Genomic DNA, 18452 nt, shown 5'->3' with positions numbered 1-18452 from the left:
AAAAAAAATGCAGCGTGTCAACCTGCTGAGAGGGTCATTGCTAGCCAGTTGCTCTCCACTGAGCAGTCGCCTAATGCCAGAGCTAAGAGCAGGGCAGGGAGGATTGCCTCCGACACTGCCCACCCAGGCAATCAACTGTTGAGGATTTGTGGGAGGTGGAATTAGTCTATCTCCACTGGCTCTGCCTGCCGCTTCTGCAGCCTCTTCCCAATACCTGTCCGCCTACTCCGCTAGCCCTCCAACCTGAACTACATCTCTTGACTGACTGCCTCCATACAAGCCCTACATGCTGAATGATCTTTTCTGAGAAACTAGTTGCACTGCCGTGTTTCGCTTTCAAGAAAGAAACAGACTGTTTCTAGATGAGTCCTATTTAGCTTAGACCATTTATATTTTGACTTGAAGTATGGAGATTAGCTCACACATTTCTGAATCATCCACCCCAGTGGTTTTCAACCTTTATTGTCTGACATACTCCCACAACCCTGTCAGACACCCCATTTACTGACAACAAGAATGTCAAGTTTGATTAGAATTTACTTTAAGCGTAATGCTATATAGCACAATTAATTACATAAAAGTGGATGCCATTCCAAATGTTCAAAGAATATTTTCATACAAGACGCAGTGATCCTGTAATTGTGTGATTTGTCCTTCAGTATGACTGTCACACTGAGTGTCCATCATTAATCCTACATATGTATCTGCAGTGCTCTGTGTGTGTGTGTGTGTCTTTAATCTGGAGAGAAAGTGCCACGTCGTTGTCATGTTAGTGTCATGACTTCATTTTATAAATATGCAATAGTTGTCACTGTGCATTCTGGTTTCAATTTATGGACAACAAATCTCTCCCCACAACTACCGACTTACTCTTGAACACGGTCAATTGTTATAGCTCCAGTTCCCAACAATGAGGCACTGTTGTTAAACTAGATGTTTCCTCTATGTTAATACTATACATCAATGTGAATTCGCTTTCATAAAATTGGACATTTCCAGCTTGCGAGAGTTTTCTGTGCATTTGTTCGTACTAGAGCATCTTTCAAGAATAAAATCGCTGTATTAACTTTCACTGGAAGTTGATGCAATACCAATGCACCTTATAACCCACTGAGGGTGTAGAGGAGTTTATCATTTTATTCGCCAGCACTTCAAAACCAAAGTCCTGCTGACAACTGGCAATGACAACTCTCCTGGGGCATTAGGTTAGCCAAGAGGTAGGGATACTGTTTTGATTTCTGGTAGCAGCAACCTGTAGGTGGTGTACCCAGGGACCTAGAGGGTGACTGATATTACATCTACATAACGCAGCAACACTATAAAGTGCCTTTGAACATGACACTGAAGCCCAGCAGTGCAGCAGTAGAGACAGCCCTGCTCTCTGACCTTTCCAATTACACACACGTCAAATGGGCTATTTCTGTATGTATCTGCAAGGGTTTTTCAGAGTAGATTAGGCAATGAAGTCTTCATCTACACTGAACATCTGAAAAATGCATTACTTTGGTGTTCATCCATGAAAATGTGCCACTTTCTGGGTGCAAATTAATTTGCAAATTAAATTGCAAAGTCTGGTAATTAATTCATATGTTACAGGCTTTACCTGAGGTACTGAACAATTACAAATTTAGATATTAATCCATTTGTATTTTGACATTGAAGAATTACAGCTTATTATAGCTGGTTACATGAACCAGAGAGGAGAATGAAAACTTAACAAAGGTTTAGTTATAAACAATTTAACGGTATAACTTGTACATATAATCAACAGTTCAATCATCTAAAAGATACATATTTTAATGAAAAGCTAGGAATGTTATACTGAGATGTTATACTGAGAAAGGGCATTTTGGTTTTGACGAGCACTGACTCATAACTGTCAAGGCTTTGAATTACTATGTTGAAAAATGGTACAGATAGGACATGGACACTAAAAGGAACTGACACATAAATATGAATTATTTTAGCATGAAAAAAATAAATAATTTTAACCAATGTAAGATTTTCTCAAACTTTTCACCTCTATTGTTTTGTCTAGAAAACCTCTCTTACTAATGTCAACAATGTCATCATACATTATGTGATCTGTTTGTTTTTAATTCCAGTGCGCGTGCTAACAATACAACAATAGTTAGCTAGTCCACATTATTATTTTACACAAATCAAACTATTATTTTCTTCCTAAGCAACAACAACCCAAACAGGATTGCTGAATCATAAGCACATCTGTCCAAAAAATAGCCATATTCCATTAGGAAAAGATTAGACAGATGCTGACCTCTACAGGTATGATTCTGCCTTGCATTCTTGACAGACATCACTTCACATTTTGGAGCACAATAATAAAATTTTAACACAATAAAAAATGAAATCTGCCATTATTCACAACTTATAATAATATTTTACCAAGCAAACGTTTCTCTGAGCTGCACAGATATTTTAAAACAGGATGCCACAAGTTCAGTAAATTGAGTACAATGATGAGGTGAGGTACTGTAAGAAATGCCATCTTGCTAAGGTACTGACAGATAATGAAATGTCTCACTGGAGCCAAAATGTAGTGGCAGAGCAACAGGGAGGCAGACAGCTAAACCAAATAACTGGGCTATCAGCCTCTACTGACAAACAGCCACAAGCCTGACTGAACTGGGAAAAATAGCAGTGGAGAAGACATGGTGGCAATGGAGCACAAAGTGGAGATGACAGCCTTTAGGACACAAGTGACAGCAATTGAGGGTAGACTGAGTACAAGTGAGTGTCAGGCAGAGGGAAAAGTCATGCTAGTGCAACAAGCATTAATGGTGACTGGCACATGAGCTAAAGACAAAAACAGGGGTCTCATTCATGAGGTCCTCTCAGGCTGCAACATGAAGCTTGCTGGTCAACTGAGGAGTAAGTATCGATGTCTCACTGTTCAGATTTTTCACCTTATTTATTAGGAGAAAGTTGACAGAGTTGGCTTTTTTTAATCCACCCACAAGAGCTAGGTAAGAACCACAGCAGCATGCAGGGATGTCTTGAGCAGCAATACGTCTGTGGATATTTAAATCTTTAAATGTCACACAAACAGCTGTTACATATATCCAATAAAAATGCATGAACGCATGCCGTAGCACTAACTGCTGAAGGACCTATATTTTGTTTTAGGCTTTATTTTCTTGCACTAACACTCACCAAGTTTGATTTTAGAAGACAACTAAGGCAACTGCATGTAAGACAAGGGATGGTCAAAGGTGGAAACAGGACCTTCTGAATAATAAGAGCAATGAACTACTATAATACAAACAAGATATGCAGACATAATGTCACTCATCTAAAGATGAAAATGAAGAGACATGTTACAGGCAACACCTATAATATCAGCTATTAGTATAAAGTCAAAGAAAGCTGAAATATGCTGCCCCTTACTAACTTACTAACTCTGCCCTGTATACGCAGAGCCGACTTTCTAAAGGGCTTTTTACAAGAGTGTGTGTGCATGACAAAGACTTTCTCCCGCTCCACTACTTTTAGCAAAGAGGAGCAGCTGGATGAAAGGTGAGACCGTTACATGGAGCGATGCCGTCTCGTTTTTAAATCGGGTCCACCCAAAATCCAACTAAAACTGAAACCAGCACGACGTGCCCTACAGACACCTAAAAAAAACCTTACTTTTTACTGTGTAGTACTTTAATTCAGACACTTCGGCCTTTATAAAGGAGCACAGTATGTGTCTCTGTGTCTCTCTCACAGTTCTTTCAACACACGTATCAATACAGTCTCTATACAGTTAAAATCTGTGAACTATGCTTCCAAATTAAATCTAAGGTAGAGGAGCAATTTGATTACTCGTCTGCTACATGCATATGCCGATTCCCACTAACCAGGTTTCTTAAATCCAAGTAAACTCGTTCCCCCTGCGGCCTGTGCTTAGCAGACGTGACCAATCTGCAGCAAATTCCAGTTTCTTTAACATTCATTTCATTTTTTCTATTGAATCTAGACTTAATCAATTACTTACACTCAGTCAGGGGAGTTTGCAATCTCAGCTTTTAATACGACTGTAGCCCTGGCCTCGTGTCACCTTACATAAGAATTTGAGTTTCATATAGTGAGATATTCTGATATATCTCTGGTCTATTTTTCCCCAATGTTTCCAGAGACACAGCACTGATCAAACAGATAAAACAGCCTGATACCGAGCTCCGTCTGCTATTTTCTTCTTATTAACTGATATTTGATGATGTTCAATATTTTTTTTAATATGCTCTTTGTTTAATTAACTGTGTATTTATTTTTCTTTATCATTATATTCACAGCAAATTGTGTATTTTTACTGCAAAGCCTGTCTGCAAACTTGACCTGTTCTTTTTGTAATGTTTTAGAAAAAACATTCATCCACTTGTTCTTCTGCCCTATAAGAATATAGCATTTTTATCACAGCCAGTATATCTTGAATGCAATTTTCCTCAAAGCTCACAGATGTTTTCTCACTTATCACGAGTGCTAACTGAATCACAGATGAAAGCAAGGGTCAAAACACATTGCTTTGCTTATTATTTTACACTAAGTGTCTCAGGCGTTGCTTAACATCAAAAGACCAACCCAGAATACAAGGAAGGTTTTGTTTGTTAGGCTTCTCTATTCTGCTCACCAGGATCGAGTGTGCATGTTAAATGTTCACCTTAGGTCCTCTGAGTGCCAACAAACATCATACTGCAGCAGCATACTGTATATAAAATCTATGAAATGACAGGGCTACTACTGTATCTTGCCACATTCCAGTATTGCAGCAGTAGCTCAGTTGGTAGCGTTGTTGTTTACAATCCCCAGAGTTAGTGGTTTGATTCCCAGTCCCTGCTGGCTACTTCTCAAGGTGTCCTTGGACAAGATGCCCAAACACTAAATATTGGATTGCTGCGCCCTTAGTATAACAGTGGTAACATGCATCCTCTGTTAACAGACACATTAATGCAAACATTACAGATTAAAGATTAAAAATCTTTCTGAAGACTTCTGCTTTTTTCAGCAGCTTCTACAGACTGTTTACAGGGCAAAATGAAACAGGCTTAAATATAACACTAATGTCTCAAAAGACATGTATGTGAGGTAAGATGCATCATTATAAATACAAATTTGAATTATATGGGAAACTGAAGGAAAATTAAAGCAGCAGAATCTGGAGTGACGCAGCAACAACAGCAACAGCAGTTTCAGATTTTTCATTTTAAAGTTTGCCTTTATGGATTTAGGATTACAGATAGGAAAAAAAGTACATTTTATCCAATTAAATTAAGTCTAGAACACAATAAAGAGTGCAAAAAGGGTGCTAATGTTTGGGTGCTGCAGCAATCCAAGCTGACCTCACCTTTTGTTGACTATCTGGACTTTTAGTTTGTTATGGTTGAAGCCCTTACATGAACAAATTAAAGTGGTAAATCACGCATTAACAAGAGAAGAAAAATATGTTGCTGAAAAGATGACAACGCTCAACAGAACCAAAACTAAGCTTGGATAAAAGACTATACTTAAGAGCTTGTTAATAAATGTCACATATTGACTGCTTGACACAAGAGGAGTGCACTCTGCAAGAGGCTGACATAACATTAGGTTTGGGCTGAGGCGAAATTGGTGGGACCAAAAATGAAGCAGGCTGCCGTTTTAAAAATGTCAACATTGAGATACAAGCATAATTGAAATGCTGGGAATGAATCACCATTGAACAAGAACCAGGGTGGTTTATAGACCAACAAAGCAAAGCAGAGGCGACGTATAGTGTTGTGTAAATGGTCTAAAACGCAGAAATGCAGACTTTAACTGTTAAGAGCATTAAAATATTACATATAAAATATTAAACATATTTTCAATGTTCTGCAACCGCTTAATGAAAATTCACCACCCAAGGAAAACAAGTGAGACAAGAGAAGTTGAAACCTCTCAGTAAGGCTTGGCATCACACAGTCATTTCTACTGAAATAAACTGAAAAGGCATATCTTATTACAGAAGCTGGCTACTAACCAGGATCAATTACCAGACGTTACTCACCATTTAAATAACTGAAGGCAACGGTGTTGCTGTGGACAGGCAGAGGATAGCATCTCACTGTGCTTCCACTCATTAGTGTCTGAGGGGAAGGTTTCTCTGGAGGACCAGCTGCGCAAAGTGGGCCTTCCATGTGTGAAGCATGGCTCACTTGTTTTGAGAGGAAAAACCTGTTAAAAGTTTGGAAATAGAAACTTTCAAATATGGCAGCGCAAGCACTGGAAGCCGGCGCACTTTTGAATAAGTTACAGTTAGGTCCACTAACTTACTGCTGCTCAAGCACTACTGAAATGATGATAGTGACAACGATATGTATGCAGAATCTACCTCGGCCGGTTTCTGCCGTGCACTCAACAACAACGCCCCGTTTTAACACCGTAGAAACTCACTAAGGCATGCTGTAAATACACTCTTGGTTTCTTCAAAAATTGTCCAGGGTTGTCTGTGGAAGAGCAGAAACAGCCATGGTGGGAACCGATGGGGGGGTGGGGAATTTATGCTCCTGGATTTCAGGGGCAGTGTTGCATCTACTCCCAATACTGCTGGTGTACACTCTGGGTCACAAAAAAACTTTAAGCACGTTCAAACTAAGCTGGCCACGAGACTTGAGCATAGCCCTGCATGCCTTCATTCTTAGACTGATACAGCCTCGTGAATACAGGACTTTAAACTGTCGTTGTAAAATTAAGAACAGGCTCTTATAGCCTAACTTTACTAGCGCATCTGTAAGAAGTCAATATGCAAAATACCAAAACATTGAGAAACGTGAAGCAACAAAAGGCTGCTGAGCTTTTTTACTGTGACAAGTCAAATGTCTTCTGTTTAAGAAAAGTGCTTCTCTTTTTTTTATTTTAAGTCCTGTACAATGCGCTCTGGCTGAACCTGCACTGTATCTGCAGCTTGAAATTAGGTGGAATATGTATGCAAGAATGCAAAAGTGTAATTTATTCCACACAAACAGGTGCAACAACACCTAACAGATGAGCGAGGGATATGTGAATCAAGCACTGTCTGTACAAGCATCATGCTGATAAATGGCGTAATGAGCCAAAATAGCTCAAATCACCAGCGTGGGTTTACTGCGGCTTCATCAGACCACTAGTTCTGAAATGCTCCTTTTAAATGAGCTTCTTTTGTCTGTTTAGTTTGAACAAGCACATAGCTATTTTTTTATTCTCATTATTATTAGCTTTTTTTTGGATGCATTCTCTGCGAGATGTAATACAGCAATTACAATGATGCATATTTATAATGATGAAATAATAAATCTAATAAAAAAATTATTTTGAAGTTTAAACTTTTTTGAATGAGCCACAAGAAGCGAGGCTGAAAAAAACTGAAAAAACAAGCTGGAAGCATTCAAATGAAAAATCTTTACGACCGCTCCACACAACGGGCCACATTCAGTCAAGAGCAGCCCTCACTCCTGTTTGCAGTCTGCCTCTCCTTTCCTGCAGAAGTACTGATCATAGCAAGTGAGGAGAGGCTTCTCAAATTGGCTAACAGCCTGTCCTCTTGGGAAAGAAGACCATGCTACACAGTCTGAGCAGTCTCTGTGTTGATGCGTGCTGTTGCTGTGTTTTATTGCAGAGACATCTGCTAGTTGGTGGGGGTAATTGTTTACTCTCTCCATATCCGCCAGTGACCTGAATTGCTCTGTAATCTCTGTGTTTTAAGAGCCACTTTCTTTCTCATATGCATAAATGTCCTCACTGTCTGCTGTTGTGTGCATGCAGCCTTGGACGGGTTCTCTGCAGCAAACACTAGTATGATGGAGCAAGTTTATACAGAAATCTTTCTTTAGACCTTCCTTAACTTTTCTTTTTCTCAGTTATTAATCCATTAATAACACCAACCTTTGTCTTGTCAGTCTCTGAAAGCATGACGTTTGTTTTGCATTTTAAGTAACTCATCAACACGAACCCTTAAATGGACTGAAAAGTGCTTCAGGACATCGGAACCAGAATCCATTCAGAGCTTCATTAACACTTACAACTTACTGAAAGCACCTCCCCTTTATTATTTTTATTTTATGTATGTATCTTTATATGAAGCCCAAAAGTGCGAATCCTTTGACCTTGAATTAATCAGGTCATATTTTTGACTGCGGAATTGCTGGATTATTAAGAAGATAGAGACATTATACCCTTTATTAATACAGTGCGGTAACATTATACAGTAGCTGCTGACATGGTGGCAAAGAAATCCATGAGTCATCAGTTACAGATGCTCATAGGTCATTAATAAAAGATCACGAGATTCTCACTTTATGATAAACCATCAAGTCAGCAGTTATAAATGGGGGTAAGTCATTAATAATAAGAGTAATGGCTCCAACTTTTAAAGAAGCCATCAATTCTGCAGTTACAAATGATAAACATGCCAACTAAGGGTCACAGGTTTGTCGCTCTTAGTCATTTGAAAAACGTAATATTAAGGTGTCCTTAAAGACGTCCATAAATGCGTGAATGTGTCCAGTTGTAAATGTTGAAACTTGTTGATAAATTCATTTCATTCTGGTTGACCCTTTTCCAGAAAGTACAAAAGGTGCCTTATCAGAGAGTGCTACTGTAATCTTTTAGAGGTTAGTTGAAACAAATCAGCTGAGATAGGGGTATCAAGCTACTAGCATGAGCCTCTGAATCCACTCTGTTATGCTCCCTTATTAAATGACTACAAATAAGCATGCTACAAAGCATGTAAGGAGCATATGTCTACTAAAAATATTAGGAAGAACTGACATACAACACAATGCTACCATCAGCTCCCTTCTGTGGACTTCATGTACGGCATGACTGTTTACAGTCGATGCCAACTACATGTCAGAAATAAGTGGGGAGGAAATTTCGGACTAGTTTTCCCTAAATATGAAATGGAAATAAGTGAAGGTGAGAGAGAGAGAGGGAAACAGCTTCTTTTCACTGTTTTTCACTTTCCTGTGACAGTGGCTTGCCCAGACAAAAAAAATTTGTGTTGATGTTTTCACAGGCTTTCGATGCCAACTGTGGGTGTCAGGAAGTTTCCATGTGACAGGTCCAATAACGACTGTGCTCTCACCTGCCTCCGTTTCCACTGACATTCATGTCAAGGACCAACAAACACACTGGGCCCAGTTTAATAATGCAGGTGATGACCTCATGAAAATTCACGTGCTGCTAAATTTAACATAGAACTGTGAAGCTATTGTATAGATGGCGCAGACCACAGACTGAGTTTACTGGGTTAGCAATAATACCTGTTAACATAATATTTGTTTGATGATTAATATGAAAATAGCGGCTCCATGACAATGTCTGAGAAATCCAATGTGGACAAGGGACTTCTCATCTCCTCTCATTCGTTTCATTCACTGATTCGTCTGTACTCTGAAGGAAAAGAGAACATTTACTTGGTGCAACAGAGACTTTAATAATAAACACAATCAACCATGCGCATGAGGTAATATCTAAATGGATTTTTGCAGACTATTGAGTTGCTTAATTTATTAATGAAAATCTATGTTTACGGATGGAGGGCCTAAATTGGAGCCAAAATCCATTTTCCTGGTAATGTTACTTATTGAGTGCATTTGATCAACTCAAACCACCACTTTATTTCTGGCCACCCTACATGTGAGGGCACGCATGTAGTCAGACAAGACCAGCGTCTCATTTGCAACCTCTCCCTTTATGCCAGACAGCTTCCATACTATTTTTATTACCGTTTGGCACCTCATACTTACACTATAATATGTCTGTTATTGATATAGCACAAATATACAAAGTGTTTTTGCATGTGGCAAGACAAAGAGGAGTATAGCAGTCAATCATGTGAAAACTCTGTTTGCTTTCGGGCTCTTCATACCAGGTGGTGCAGAACATCTGCAGTGCTTCACAAGAGGTTAAATAAAAATCGGAATAATTAGTCGCACCCAAAAAAGTGGTACAGGGGAGGCTTTTTACCATTAAAGTGGGAAGCACAAAACTGTCTCCACTAAAAGCGCTTAAAAGCTGCAGAATATAGGCTAGACTATTCTAATCCTACAGTTTTAAAGCTGGAAAGTAGTTAAAGACAAAGGGATTGATCTTCTACTTTTGCCCTTGAGTGAGAGAAAGACAGTGGGAGAGAGAGACTCAGTGTGTGTGTGTGAGAGAGAGAGAGAGAGAGAGAGAGTGACAGAGATAATCTCTTTTGTATTTTTGATCCCTAAATGTGGTGGTTGTGTCCCCTTATCCCAGCTACTTAGTTTCTGCAATGCGTAAGTGATGCCATGCACTTAGGCAGTGAAAAGCAGGTCAATATGACCACTGAGAGGAAACCACATGTGCATCACATCGATAGCCTTGGGATTATTCCTCACAAAATGTCTTAATTCCTCTGTTCACTAATGATCCAGGGGAAAAAAAGCCCTCTAATCTCCATTCCATTAATTAAAAAGAGCATGAGCCCATGGAAAAACCTTGCCATCTGCTGCGGTTTCATTCCCGCAGACAGATTGTGTTTGCAGTTTTGAACCAGAGAAGTGGTTCGGTGCAAACGGGTGGAGCGTGCGTTGAGGTGGATGGTAAAGAGAACAACTTCTCTGTTTGAGTATTAATACGCTGGAAGATGCTGAAGGCATGTTTTAAACAAGAGCATCCCCTGCCAGGGAACTGTGATGATGTCTGGGAATTTGGGCTGCTTCCTGAGGACAATTTCAGTTACTTACAGACTTCAAACCCACTCTCCACAGAGTTACTATTTATAGATGTCACAGCCGTTTATACTGTAGCCTTTATAGTGCCCGGCTCTACAATAAATATATGGACTTCATTTTCTAATGAGAAAACTGCACTGCAGTCATTTTACTAAATCATTGCTATAATATCTTTACCTTATAACACCTTTTTGTTTCATATATGATAAATACATAACTGAAATTCTCCCTTTCTCTAATGATATAAATAAAACATATGGATTTACATATTGATTTCCTTACACCAGCCAGCAATGTGTTTACTGTGAGGTTTCAAATAAAATCAGTTCATTTCAAATATCCAAGGACCTTCACATTCATTCTCTGCTTTAAAAAGTCTAAGTAATGCATAAGGAAAGTATTTTAGTGGCTAAATTAATAAGTATACAACTTTAATTTTAACTAGGTCTGTAAAATGGAGTTAATGTGCTGCAAGAAGATTTGTTTATATCCGATTATGCTGCTATAAGTAGGCTATTTCAGTTCATAGTGATGAAACACTTACAAGAAACTAAATCAAGGACGTTTGACCCGCGGTAAAGCCTGGAGACTGTGACATGAATTTGATCGGGCTGGTGGGCAGGAAGGATTATCCGAGCAGATGTCGTTCCCCCCACTATTGGAGTAGTAGGGCCAATAATAAACACGCACACACCATCACACAAAACGCACACTAATCTGAGATAGGCTAGTAGCCCTTGCACATCCTTTTTCTTTCTCCTCTGTTTTCTCCTCGGTAGACAGTCTCTGTACCAGCCCCACAAGGGTTTGTTTGTTTCCTATTTTTCGGGCTGTATTTTGCACAATTGTGCTCTCATCATTTTGTATGAGTACTCTAGGGACATAGTCCTTGGCGACATCGCTTCAGCTTACAGATGGACACACAAGGGGCGAAGAAAAGACTGTGTGGGAAGTGGCGCGTACTGTGCCATTTCGCGTTGTTCACTTGCTTCTTGGATGCAGTCTGGGGACAGCTTCGTTACTCAATCCCAGAGGAACTGGAGCATGGAGCATTCGTTGGCAATATTGCAGAGGACCTGGGCTTGGATTTGGACAAACTTTCTGCGCGCAGATTTCGGATAGTCTCCGGTGCCAAAAAGCAATATGTGGAAGTCAATTTAGAAAACGGAGTTTTATTTGTGAATGAAAGAATCGATCGTGAAGAACTATGCGACCAGAGTTTGTCCTGTTCTTTCCACTTGCAAGTAGTCATAGAAAACCCTCTGGAGCTTTACAGGGTAGAGATGGAAATTCTGGACGTTAATGACAACTCTCCTAGTTTCCCGTGGACTGAGTTTAACCTAGACATCTCTGAGTCCGCTGCCCCTGGATCCCGTTTCCCTCTTGAGAGCGCACAGGACTTGGACGTCGGGTCCAACTCGTTACGCACCTATCTGCTGAGTGTAAACGAGCATTTCCTTTTGGATATACAGACGCGCAGTGACGGTAGTAAATTTGCAGAATTAGTCCTGCAAAACCCACTGGACAGAGAGCAACAAAGTGCGCATCAAATGGTCCTAACTGCGGTGGATGGAGGCGCGCCGGAGAGATCAGGCACTGCGCAAATTGATATCACCGTCTTGGATGCAAACGATAACGCGCCTGTGTTTGATCAGTCGTTTTACAGAGTGAGGCTGGATGAAAACGCACCTAAAGGCACAGTGGTCATAAAGCTCAATGCAACTGATTTAGACGAGGGTCTCAATGCTGATATCACCTATTCCTTCAGCGGCCACGCTCCCATCAAAGTGCGCCAGCTTTTCAGCGTGGACTCGCGCACGGGAGAAATCAAAGTCAAAGGAGTGATAGATTATGAAAAAGCCAGGATGCATGAAATTTACGTTCAGGCTAAAGATAAAGGTCCCTCCGCAGTGGCGGTTCACTGTAAGGTGCTGGTGAACGTTTTAGATAAAAATGACAACCTTCCTGAGGTCATCTTAACATCAGTGTCCACACCTGTGCAGGAGGACGCGCCCCCGGGAACGGTGATAGCCGTGATCAGTGTCATGGATAAAGACTCGGGTGAAAACGGGAATGTGGACTGTGAGATTCCCCATCAGGTTCCGTTTCAGCTCCACTCGTCCTTTAAGAACTACTACACATTAGTAACTTGTGATTTTCTGGACAGGGAGACGGTGGCAGAGTACAACATCACCCTCACCGCGCGGGATATGGGCTCCCCACCTTTGTTCACTCGGAAAACTGTTTTGGTCCAAGTGTCTGATGTGAATGATAACGCGCCTCGCTTCAAGCAGCCTTCATACACCGTGTATTTGACAGAGAATAACGCGCCAGGGGCATCTATCTGCTCAGTGACTGCACTGGATCCGGATTCTGGTCAAAACGCATACCTCTCCTACGCTATACTTGAAGGTGATATACAGGGGATGCCGGTGTCCACGTACGTGTCCATAAACTCAGACAACGGAAACATTTACGCGCTCCGATCCTTTGACCATGAACTACTTAAAAACTTTCAGATCACGGTTCAAGCTCAAGACGCCGGTTTTCCGCCTCTCAACAGCAACGTCTCAGTGGAGATTTTTATATTAGACCAAAACGACAACGCGCCTGTGATCGTGTCACCACTTCCACAAAATGGCACAGCACCCGGCGCAGCAGTGCCCAGATCAGCTGACGCCGGGTACCTTATCACCAAAATCAACGCGATGGACGCGGACGCAGGTCAGAACTCGCGTCTTTTTTATCAAATGCTCCAAGCAACAGACCAGAGCTTGTTCAGCATCGCTCTGTACACGGGCGAAATCAGGACGATACGCCAGCTGACCGAGAAAGACCCCACGAGGCATAGACTGGTCATTCTGGTGAAGGACAATGGTCAGCCGCCCCTCACGGCCACAGTTTCCATCATTCTGTCAGTGGTTGACAGCCTGCCAGCTTCCAAGCCCGATTTGGGTGACCTGTCACTAAGCCCACATCACAGCTCCAACTTCACCCTGTACTTAATCGTGTCTCTGGGCGCAACATCCTTCACGTTCCTCGTGGCCATCATTGTCCTGGTTGCAGTGCGGAGACTGAAGGGCAGACCGTCCAATGGAGAGTCCAACTTCCCCTGCATCAGCGGGGGGTGCTGCTACTGCTGCTGCTGCTGCTCTCGCTCCGAGACGGCCACCACCACAGAGGTGTTCAAAAAGTCCAACTTAAATGTTCGAATGTCCGCGGGCGCGTCCGGCTGCGCGGAGACGCAAAGCAACGGCGCGCTCCCGCAGGTCTATTGCTACAAAATGTGTCTGACACCAGAATCGTCCAAAAGCGACTTCATGTTCCTCAAACCATGTAGTCCGATAATGTCAGTACAACAGAACAACGCCCGGAGCACGGACTACCTCACATCTGGCTGGAGCACACTGGACCACAAAAAGCTGTCCAACAACAGAGCCGCAACCCCCAACGAGGTACAACCAGCATCACAGAAACTTCCTAGCTTTACTAATTACTCTAAAATACAACTTGCAATACTGTTTCTCATGGCACAGCAATCAGAGTGGAAAATATAGTTTCAGCTAACCTGTGTTGTGACAACAACAACATCTTTTTGCAGTCTTCGCAAATGATCCCAGTGCGTAAAGACGTGTGACAGTGCAGGGATAAAAGAGATACACATCTTTATCACAGGCAGGCGGTTACAGCTGCATCTGTGCTCCAGTCAGCAGCATCAGTGTGCCCATCAATATTAAAATTCACACTATGTCAGTCATTGTAATGCTGCAACTGTCAGTTTAAGACTTATAGAAGACAGTCCAGATTTGTATTGTCTGTGGAAGTTTTAATTAATATTTGACTTTGTTTCTATAGGACGTAATCACTGCTGACTTTCAACTTAAAGTAAATCCCATCTGCCATCTGATGCCTTTAGTCTTGCCAGTAAATACGTGACCGCGTTTGGAAGTAAATGAAGTGCAACTGTTCCACCTGAGCTGCTTACCAAGATTAATTATATATTTTTTTTTTTACTGTGCAGATTAAATATTCGAACAAGGACTGGACATGGACCAAGAACCAACGTAACACTGCATACAAGAGGTGAATGGAGTTTAAAGATCACTGCACTGCATCAGGACTGCAAGCTTCAGCCTGTGTTTGTCTAGTTCATGGTCTGGTGTGAGGTCTGCTTTGGAGCATGGTCCTGTCGTAGAAGCCAGCCTCTTTTCCAACGTGCACACTGCACACATTTGAATCCACAATTAGCTGATATTAAGTGGGATCTACTCTTTCACGCATCTGTGCAACGTTTCCTGCCACACAGCCCCAAAACTAAATGATGAACAGTTGGCAGTTGGAGTGTTCATATCATTAAATGCTGTCTCTTTTTGGATTGTGACCAAAGAGCTCAATCCTAACTTCATCTGTCGACGGTACTTGTTTGCAAACCGATCTGACTTATCTAGATGTCTAGATGACAGAGCTAGGTTCTCTCCCAGCAGACATTCAGTTTCTTTGTCTTCCACATACTGTCTTGACTTCCACAGTTTCCCCTTATTATTTCCCTTTATTATTATTCCCCTTATTTCTTAATGCTTTATTAGACAATGGCCATTTCAAGCTGAATGTGCTTTGATAACATTTTTGTAGCATCCCTTGCCTCGCAATAGTCAATTAGCTTCATTTCAGGCAAGTAGCTTTTAGGAGACTGTGGTTGTTAAGAGTTAGGGTTTAAAGACTAAAGTTAATGAAGTGTTTCACAAATACTGTAGAAGGGTGATTAGACTTTTGCCACAATTGCTGTTGTTTTAAAGCTTTTTCGAAATGTCAAGCTCGTGAAAGAAAAATAGTAAATGAACATTATTACTGTAAATATTCCTTTAGAAATAAACAAAATGTACAAACTGTAATTGCAAAAATACGTACTTATATTTCTGTTGCCTCTGTTTTTTAGGTATAGTTCAGCAAATGTGGAAGGCACTCTGTCACGGCAACAAAAATATGAGGCTGATGAGTTTTCCTGCGCTGTAGCACCACAGTACTGGACCTGGGGAAACCATATGAATGGTAAGGCGGTGGAGGCTGTGTGATTTCAACTCATTACTGTTCACATGAAAGAGGTAGTGCTGGAGTGGGGTGGGGGGGGGGGGGGGGGGTTCTTGTGTGTCTGTGCCTAAGGATTTAGTCTGAAATATAAAACGGTAAACTGAAAAGCAGATAATGCCGGGCTGCAAAATTGGGGGGATTTTAATGAATCAACATGAGGATTACTAAAGTCCCCGCGAGAGGTGTTTTGCTGAACTTTAAGTAGATGCCTTTAAAAGCACCTTATTCAGATCAAGTATACTGTATGCAAATATGAGGTCTTTGCAGAAATAATCTTCTGATACAAACTGTAATTTATGCGCATTTTACAGACTGTAAGCTATCTCTTCAAGAGGGAACAGTTCCCAACTACTCGTGGACTCCAAAGAACAGCCAGCCTCATTCTGAGGCGCCAGACTACCAGCACAATGTGTATATCCCGGGCGCTACGTCGGGCTACAGCACTCCCAAGCTGGCACTCAGGGAAGAGCTGGACGTGTACAACACCTTCTCTACGTTTGGGAAGAAAAAGAAGCTGATCTCGAACTACGAACAATCTTACGACAAACACGATGGTCTCATAAGCAACGCTATCTTCAAATGATGCACCAGCAATACTGTATGTTCTATGTATGATACATATGACTTTAATTAGTTCCATTAACAACCATACTGTACATTCCTTCAGTGGAAGACATGCGCTTAGAGACTGAAACTATATTTCTCCTTTTACCAGTGGAATTGAATCCCACTTCTTCCAGCAAGTATATTTTTTATTGTGTAAATACTGGTATGAAATAAGTCTATTCTAGGTTAAGGTGAATTCTCTAAGTAGACATCATGAAGCCAAGTCTTTTAAGTCTGTAGGGCAGAGTGGTAGGCAGTGAAGTGGAACCCTGGGAAAAAGGGTTTTCTTTTCCAGCAGCTGTGAACTCAGGTAAATGTGATTTGATCTGTTTGGGGGCTGCTGGTTCTCAGAAGGATTATTGTGCAGGTTTAACTTTAAAAAGGTTAAAGATTTGAGTGCTCTGCGACATAAAGGCTGTCCACATCTGTGCAGACACAGCTTTTTGACTTGTGGAAACACCTGTAATGCGCGCATCGCAGCGTGTCGGATCGAAGTTGCGGGGAAACTATGCTACAGTAGCAATAAGCTTTACGTTTTCTAGCTTTTAAAGTAGATGTTTGTACAGTTTCTACATGTTTCTATCTACAGTGGCCATATTGAAGCTATGGGCTTAAGGAACTGTTACAGCTACATTGAATCTTAGTGGGCATTGTTATTGACAGGCAGATCTTGGTTGTCACAATTGTTTTCTCAGTTTTTCATCTGTCACCCACTCATGTGGTGTGCTTTTAGTGACAGATACACTAATATATCACAGTTCATTATTTGATCACTCTGTATATATAAATATATAAATAAATATAATATTAACAAAACAGTTGTGTGATTTTTTTAAAGAACATAGAAATGTTTACTACTGTTGAGTCCACATCAACTTAAAGAGATTTATAAACACAAATATGATCTCATGGCATCAAGAGCAATGAATAAAATGTAGCATGAGCATAATGTAATATGAGTGTTCATAGATACTAACACTTAGATGTGAGGAATCACGTCATACTTTGGGCACCAAATATTAACCTCACTCCTCAGATGCAGACGTTTTGCCATTGTTATTCTGGTCAGTAAACCAAAGGTTCTAAATTACTGTGGATTATCCGCAAGACCCATCTCCTCTAACAGAGCTATAAATAAAATAAACAGATTAGTGGGTTAATCTCAGGTCTGACTGCCTCAGTTCAAAAAGCTGAGTGCCAAGAGCCAGTTTCAGATTTATTTCAAACTCCTCGGAGATCAAGCCAGACACATAAAACGTTTTTTAGGAAAAGACTAAACAAAATGATTTAGCTGCTACTTAGAGACTACCAGGTATTCAAAATAGATCCAGACCATGCGAGTAGTTTTCCCTTGAATTCCACTAGAGGGTGCTTTACCCTCACATATTCCTCAGGAGCTGCAGAGAGCTGATGTGGAGGTGGCACAAACTTCTAGAAGGACAATCATGCTTAATGGCAGATTAACCTAATGTGTCCTGTTCACAATGGTGGGCAAGTGGCAGGCAGGTGGGCACTGCTTTAATATATAGTCTTGTATACAAACAGTGTGAAATAGTATAATGTTCCTTGATAACAAATGGATATAAATGGCCTGCAAAAAAAACAAACAATATTATACAGATGCAGAAATGCCTATAAAACCATATCCATATAGTTTTTTTTAAACTACTAGTAATAAAAAAAGAAAATAAATAGATAAATAAGAAACAACTAAACCATATGTGTAAAATATCACAACTCGCTATTTGATGGATTTTGTGTTGTCATCAAGTTTGTTTCAGGGACCAGGTACAACAACATAAATCACATGCTATGAGTAGAAATGGCAGACTTGTTTAATAGCATCCAGTCCTTGGGATTGGTAGTATATTCATAATCAAAAGTGGTTAATTTGTTTATTTTGCATCTTTAGGATGTAGTACAGCTCTTTCTGGGTGGCTCCGGAAAGGTACTGCAGACATCATCAGGTATTATTACCTTGTCTGTTGTTGTAAAGTCTGTTAGTAATGTATGCATCTTTCTCTTTGGCATGATAGATAAATGGGATGAGTAAAAGCTGTT

The 18452-nt window shown here is 40.8% G+C and overlaps 1 protein-coding gene across 1 annotated transcript; it reads left to right on the top strand.

Annotated features, from left to right (window-relative positions):
- The first annotated feature begins 11611 nt into the window (after positions 1-11611).
- LOC113170224 (protocadherin-10) lies at positions 11612-16368 on the top strand. Its single transcript, XM_026372220.1, has 4 exons — positions 11612-14152; positions 14719-14780; positions 15634-15746; positions 16097-16368. Exons 1-4 carry the CDS (start codon positions 11612-11614, stop codon positions 16366-16368), a joined length of 2988 nt encoding a protein of 995 aa, XP_026228005.1.
- Positions 16369-18452: the final 2084 nt, after the last annotated feature.

The sequence above is a fragment of the Anabas testudineus genome, chromosome 14 (assembly GCF_900324465.2).
Source record: "Anabas testudineus chromosome 14, fAnaTes1.2, whole genome shotgun sequence".
NCBI lineage: Eukaryota > Metazoa > Chordata > Actinopteri > Anabantiformes > Anabantidae > Anabas > Anabas testudineus.
The sequence above is the reverse complement of the archived record's forward strand: the minus strand, read 5'-3'. Positions and strand labels throughout refer to the sequence as shown.